The sequence below is a fragment of the Galeopterus variegatus genome, unplaced genomic scaffold (genome assembly GCF_000696425.1).
Source record: "Galeopterus variegatus unplaced genomic scaffold, G_variegatus-3.0.2 Scaffold1619, whole genome shotgun sequence".
Lineage (NCBI taxonomy): Eukaryota > Metazoa > Chordata > Mammalia > Dermoptera > Cynocephalidae > Galeopterus > Galeopterus variegatus.
In genome coordinates this window covers 306,526-313,604 of record NW_007727730.1, presented here as the reverse complement: position 1 = coordinate 313,604, position 7,079 = coordinate 306,526, and the positions used below count along the sequence as shown (strand labels likewise).

At 53.6% G+C, this 7,079-nt stretch overlaps 1 protein-coding gene across 1 annotated transcript in view; it reads right to left on the bottom strand.

The window, feature by feature from the left end:
• Nucleotides 1–562: 562 nt before the first annotated feature.
• Nucleotides 563–7,079, bottom strand: part of COL5A3 (collagen, type V, alpha 3) — a 43,446-nt gene continuing 36,929 nt past the window's right edge. Inside the window, exons 54-59 of the mRNA XM_008578031.1 lie at nt 6,319–6,372; nt 5,585–5,789; nt 5,376–5,488; nt 3,861–3,929; nt 1,657–1,896; nt 563–1,564 (exon numbers count right to left, since the gene is read on the bottom strand). Coding sequence (XP_008576253.1) covers nt 1,418–1,564; nt 1,657–1,896; nt 3,861–3,929; nt 5,376–5,488; nt 5,585–5,789; nt 6,319–6,372 — 828 coding nt within the window. The 3' untranslated portion in view covers nt 563–1,417. The remainder of the gene's footprint in view (nt 1,565–1,656; nt 1,897–3,860; nt 3,930–5,375; nt 5,489–5,584; nt 5,790–6,318; nt 6,373–7,079) is intronic.

Sequence of the window (7,079 nt, the reverse complement as noted above, 5' to 3'; positions counted from 1 at the left end):
CTAATGTAATTCAACTCAACAGCCAATCCCAAACTCTTAACGCAACCCTCCCATCACTCAACCTCCAACTCAACCGATCCCATCATTAATCAACAGCCACTCAAACCCACTCAACCCACCCCAGCCAATATCCAGCTTATCTTAAACTCATTTTCCACCTAACTCACCCTACCCTTAACCTCCAACCTCCAACTCACTCCAATCCTCAACTACTAACTCAATTATCTCCACCCCCAACTCACCTCGTGACTTGCCAGCCAAACCTTCGACCTCTCGTCATTTCACCTCAAACCGTAACCATGACCCACATCATCTCAGGATCCATCCACTCAGCCCAGTCAGATATTCCAGGACTAAGCAAACCCAACACGAAGAGCTGGCTATTTTCAACTTTTCCTCTAGTAGCTTGGGTTAATAAACAGGCCTACAGCCTCCATTATATTAGATTCCCAAAAGACACAATTAATTAACTAAGACAGGTGGTGGCAGGTCTCTCAGGTGAGACAAATGCCAGACCCTAAGAGAGAGATGGCCAGCACCAGATGAAAGACAGAGACAGGAACACAGTTCATTGATTTATTCTCAGATTTGAGATGGCAATTATGCCCTATGGCCTGGGGGTGGGGGAAGGGGGCTGTGCCGGAATCTTTCTCATCATATCCCAGCCTTCCCTAAGGAGGAAGCAGATTAAATATACAACAGAGGGGATTTTCCCTTTTAATACAGACCCAGGTATAAATAGGGCAGCACCATTAGGATCCTGATTCACCCCCACTATCTTGGTCCCCAAGCCACCTGGCATGGCAAGGTGAGTTTAGGGAAATGGGGGGTGGGGGGAGGGAATTATGCAGAGCTGGGCTGAGGCAGCAGAAGAAACACACAGCTCAGTCAAGGGAAGTCCCTCTTCCCTCTGGAGTCTGACTTCAGTCCCTTCACCGTGAACCCACCTGGGAATAGGAATGAGTGAAGGGTTCCCAGCTTGGGATCAGGAGACATCCAGTGCTTAACTATGGGGAAGGGTAGCACCAAAGGGTGTGAGGGTGCTGATGGTGGGGTCGGGAGGCAGGTGTGGGGGGCATTCATCTGCTTTGAGTTAGAAGCTCATTGCACAGGGGTTTAGGAGAGGGGAATTGAGGGTTGGGGACGGATGGAGGGGAGAAAGAGCCAGACTACAGTTTTGCCACCTGGGGTGGGGTGGGGTGGGGTGAGCAGAGGCTGGACCCTTGGGCCAGGGAAGTCCAGTCTCCAGGCCCCCTGGAAGGGAGAGGGAATATTGTTTGACCGTGATGAGCAGACACATTGCCTGGTTCCAGAGTCACAAGAGATGATAAATATGGTGGCTTCAAAGCCTCAGCACCAAATTTGCCCCGTCTGGGGCTCCCTCACTGTCCCCACTGTCCCTCCCACCCCAGAGACTTCAGCTGCTAAAGCAGACAGGGCCCAATTCAAACCCAAACTTCTGGTTCGTCTGGCCAAAGTCAGTGGCAGCCACGTCCCACAGGGGCAGAAAGCCCGCTTGGGAAGAACTGAACTCCAAGACGGTCTTCGCCTGTCCCTTCCGGAGCTGACCACGAGAAGACAGGGATGGTGAGTTAGGGGGAGGGAAGCTGAGGCCTCACCTCCCCACTCTGGCCAGCCCCTGCCCCACCACCTTACCCGACAGCCATCATAGGGGACACTGATGGTGGCTGCTGCTGTCTGGTTGAAGGACAGCTCCTCCCCGTTGGCCCCGAGGAAGCGGAGGGAGTGGCCGTAGTCACCCGCAGCTTCATCCAGCCAGGCGGCAGAGTTCTGGCAGGAGTAGGTGAAGCTCTGGCGGGCCGTGGCGCTCAGCAATTTCAGGAAGGTTAGCTGTACCACGTTCACTGGGGAGCCATCGGCGTCCACGTAGGAGAACTGGGGGTGGGACAAGTCCAGGGGTGAGGGTGCTGCATTAGCCCCTACTCTTTCTAAGAAACCCACCTCCCAGGATCTCTGTGCGCTGGCTGACCTGCCAGCCTCTGCATGTTCCCATCTCTGGGGCAGCCCCACCAGCCACCTAGAATTCCAAGGCAGAATCCTAATAGTTATCATTCACATCCCTTCTGCCTCCTCTTCTTCCAGCAGTTCCCCATGCCCAGCCCATTTGACCACCCAAATCTTGGTTATTTCATCCACCAAATCCAGGGCTTTAACGCCCTTATCTCTATCCACAACTCACAGCTCTACCTCTACCCCAAATCGCTCTTGTGAGCCCCTGACCTATAGAGCCAACTGTCCCCCAAGTCCCCTGTATCCACTCTGTCCGATATGGCAGCCACATGTCCAATATGGCAGCCACATGGCTACTGAGCACGTGAAATGTGGCCAATGCTATACACCAGAGGAAATTTTTTTACTTTATTTAATTCATAACTATGAACTGAATCTCAATCCAGTTATCAGAAAGCTTATGTTTGGAACAACTTGGGTATGTGAATCTACTTTTTCAACTGTTTTTCAATGGTTTTATGAAATCTAAACGTAGATTAGTTATTCTCAATAAAATTTAGCGTCCAAAGTGTGATGTGCTGTAAATGTAAAATATGCACCAGATTTTGAAGAACTAGTATGGAAAATATAAAATATCTTAATAGTTCTTTATGTTGATATGACAATAGTTTTGATATATTGAGTTAAATAAGATATATTCTTAAAATATAACTGGCTTGGAAACACATCTTTTTTGGCTTCCTTCTCTTCTCTGAATTGTTTCCGTATTCCCCAGCTGATGTTTTCTGGAATCCCCTCCCAGATAAACTGCTTGTAATTAAATTCTTCTCTTTGTGTCTGTTTTTGTGGGAAACCAAGCCAAGAGACACCTTCACATCATATTACAGCTTTATTTGTTTCCTTGGTGGTTGTCTGCCTCTCCCACTAGGAGTTCACCTTCGTGAAGTCAGGAACTGTTTTATGTGCTATGTTCCAGTGCTTAGCACATACATATAGGTTATAAAAATAAATCTCAAACTGAGCCCCCTTGAACCTGCTCTTCCTCTCATTGACATATCTCAGAGAAGTCTCACCAGACACTGGTGCCTCAAGCCAGGAACCTGGACATCTTCCCGATCTCCTCCCACCCCTCCATCTAATCAATTACCAGGTCCTAGGGACTTGCAACTCTTAGATATTGCTCCAAGCCATGCCCCCTCTCATCTCCGTAGCACCAGCTCCAGCACAGAGACCTCCTCACTCTCCTGGACCAATGCACCAGTCTACCCCTGGGTCTCCTGGCCCACAGTCCACACCCTACATGTTTCAGAGGCATTTTGCTAACACAGAGATTTGATCTGGGTCTCTCTCTCACTTAAACACATTCCATGGCTCCCTACTGCCCATAGGTCTTTCTTGGTGTCTCCCTCACCCACCTCCCCAGCCTCTTCTCCTACCATATTCCCTCTCACCTTCTCCAAAGCAGAGCAATCAATGGCTTTATCTTCTTCAAATTCACCAGACCTTCTCTCGACTCAGAGCTTTTGCATATGCTGTTCCCTCTGCCTGGAACACTTTTCCTTGTCCTCCCTAACTTGTGAACCCAACTCATTCTTTAGGCTTCAGATGAGCTGTGACTTTTACCAGGAAGCCTTCCAGTCCTCTCAGCACTGCTTCTGGATTCCCACCATCTCCTATACTTCCCCATCTGAGCACCACCACTCGGTATGGCAGCAAATTTCCTGTTACACATCGGATGCTGCCCCCTGCCCGCCTCCAGCCTGTGATCACTACGGAAGCAGAGGAGAGTCTGTCCAGTTCATCTCGCCCCTCACAACCCCTCCTCCAACTCCCTGTGCTGGTTCCCACCATTTTCATACCACCCCCCACCTCGGCCTCTGGCGACTCACCTTTTTCCCTCGACGGAATGTGCTATACCAGTTCCCAGGCTTTTCCTTGGACCAGGAGGCCAGTTTCACCTGGGGGAGGGAGGGGTGGGTCACTGCAGCAGACGTCCTTGGTGCCCACCCGTATCCCCTCTGCTTTCACCTGCTCACACTGAAGGCTGCTGCATCTTAGGCTATTCTCTGGCCAGGAGAGTGGGCTCGGCCAGTGCACAGAGGGGCAGGGGGATTCCTGCCTGATGGGAGTCGGTGGATAAACACCAGCTCCCTCACCTCCCCAAGTAGGAAAAGTCTCAAGTTCCTGTGCTACCCTGTCTCCCAGAGCTCCCCAATGGGACTGAGCTCTGGGTCCCCGTGGTGCCTTTATGGGCTGCCTTCCCTGGCCCCTCTCGCTTCCCCTCTCTCCTCCTGCTGCTTCCTGTGATCACCTCCTAGATAAACGACTGGCTTTCGGATCTTTGTCTCAGGGTCTGTGTCTGGGAAACCCAAACCAAGAAATCCCCTCACTCCCCTCCCAAGCCTCTCTTTAGGTCAATGGAAGGTGGGCTGGTGAAGGGGAGACCAAGTCCTGCGCTCCATAAGTGGAAGGTCTGAGCTCATTCCCATCCACTGGGTGTCTGAGCTCCCTCTAAACTAGGTGTCTGACCAGTCAAAAATAGCAGCAAATATTATGCAGGCCCGGTGCCTGCTAAGTGCTTTACCTGCAGCTAGAGGTATTAACACAGCACCCCGCGTATTCAGGTTTTAGTAAACATTTCCTGCCATTTGCATCAGTACCTCACTTGTACAACCACCCTATGAGGAAGATAATTTCTCATGCCCCATTTTACAGATGGAAAAACTGAGGTGACCTATTTGAATTCCAACCCAGGTGGTCCGGGGTTCAGAGTCAGTGCTGCTCACCCACGGCCCTCCACTGCTAAGCCTGGCATCTGGTGCGGGGAGGCTGTTGGGCTCAGGGCTTCCTGATGGATGGAGAAACCCGGGACTTCTGGGGGACCAGTGGTCTCACCTCCCAGCCCACAGCCTGGAGGACAGTGAACCCCTGGCAGTGTAGCTCAGTGCTTAAGGGCTGTGACTCTGAAGCCAGACTGCCTTGGAAAATCTCATCCCTGTTCCGTGCCTCAGTTTCCCCCTCTGGGGGTGCTGGTAGAACTGAAATAATTGGGTGGTTGGGACTCAATCAATCAAGCAGCAGTGTCATCGGGACAGGCCTGGCATACCTAAGCACTATGGAAAGGTTCAGCACCATAACCGATTTCTTTAGGAGTTTCTCTTGTCTGTTTACCCCACAGAGGGTGAGCTCCATAAGAGCAGAGAGATTTTTTTCTTTTTGATCCTCTGCTGTAGTTCCAGTGCTTCAGACAGCACTTGGCATACAGTAGGCTTGATAAATGTTGGTTGAAGAAAAGATAAGGTCCCAGACAAGACCTGGTGTGTGGGCGGAGATCGGGGGTTGATGGGTGGGGAGCAGGGGACAGGCCTTCCTGGGGAAGGGATGAGGTGGTTTTGAGCACTCACGGTCTCGAACTTCTTATCGGGGTACAGGCAGGTCTCTCCTCCCGCCGTGAAGTTGCAGAAAACCTTGAGTGCGTCCCGAGAGCAGCCCTGGTTGGGATCAATCCAGTAGTCCCCTGCCGCAGAGCCAGGCGGGGTGGGTGAGTCACCAGGGGGACCATACCCAACGCGTCCTCCCCCAACCGGGCCCCCCAAGTCCGCCCGGACCTCACCATCGGGCAGGTGCGGGTGGTTGCGGCGCAGCTCGTGGCACATGAGGCCTGGACGCTCAGCTGTGCCCGGGGGGCGCTGCAGCTGCTCCAGCTCGAAGCTCAGCGACGTGAGCGTGGCCAGCACCTCCTCCAGGCCGTCCTCCAGGGCCCCAGGGCCCCGGACCGAGCGCCGGCGGCGCAGCCCGTGCAGCTCTGCAGAGGGACCCTGGGCATGGGGGTGAAGGTGGGATGGGGATGGGGGAGTGGAGCAGAGATGAAGAAGAGACGTGGAAGGAGGGAGAGACAGACCAGCGACAGAGAACGGGGAGACAGGCAGACAGAGAGAGACACACCACAAGAGGAGAAACAGAAAGACTCAGAGATGGGGAGAGACGGAAGCAGGAAGAGGATGGAAGAGACAGAACCATGAGGTCAGACGAGGAAAGCAGAGAGACAGAGACAGAGGGAGCAGGAGAGGAGAGAAACAGATGAAATGGGGGAGACAGAGCCAAAGGAGACAAGGCCCAGGTCAGAGACCCCATAGAGTCCCTCCTAATCCCTGCCAGCCCCCCCAAGCCCAAACCCTCCTTGGGCTTTCAAGGAATGGCCCTCCCCATCTGCACCCCCTGAACAGCTGAGGTGTGCCTGGCCCAGTGCTGGGCACTGGGGGACCCAGCGGGGACACCCCAGACATACTCCCTGCTCTCCCCCCAGGTCCTGGTGCCCAGCTCCCCAGCCCCACCCTGAGAACTCACGGGGGGACCAGGGGGGCCTGCAGGTCCAGTGTCTCCACGGGGACCAAGTGATCCCTGTAGAGAGAAGTCATTTGGGGGTGAATTCTGTCTATGGAGACTCCTTCCCGCCAACACACACACACGCACGCGCATGCGCACGCACACGCACACTCACACACTCACACACGCACACTCACACACACGCACACGCACACGCACACACACTCGCACACACGCACATTCACACACGCACACACGCACACGCACACTCACACACACGCACACTCAAACACACGCACACGCACACACACGCACACGCACACATGCACACTCACACGCGTGCACACACACGCACACACACACACACACGCACAGTCACACACTCACATTCACACGCACACGCACACGCACGCACATGCACACTCACACGCACACATGCACACGCACACTCTCACACGCATGCACGCACACTCTCACACACACATGCACACGCACACACGTGCACGCACACACGCACACACACTCACTCACACGCACACGCGCGCGCACACACATGCACACACGCACACTCACACATCCACACGCACACTCACACACACTCAAACACATGCACACGCACACTCACACACACGCACACTCACACACACTCAAACACATGCACACGCACACTCACACACACGCACACACGCACACTCACACACACGCACGCGCACACTCACACACATGCACACACACGCGCGCGCACACACACACGCACACTCACACGCACACACACACGCACA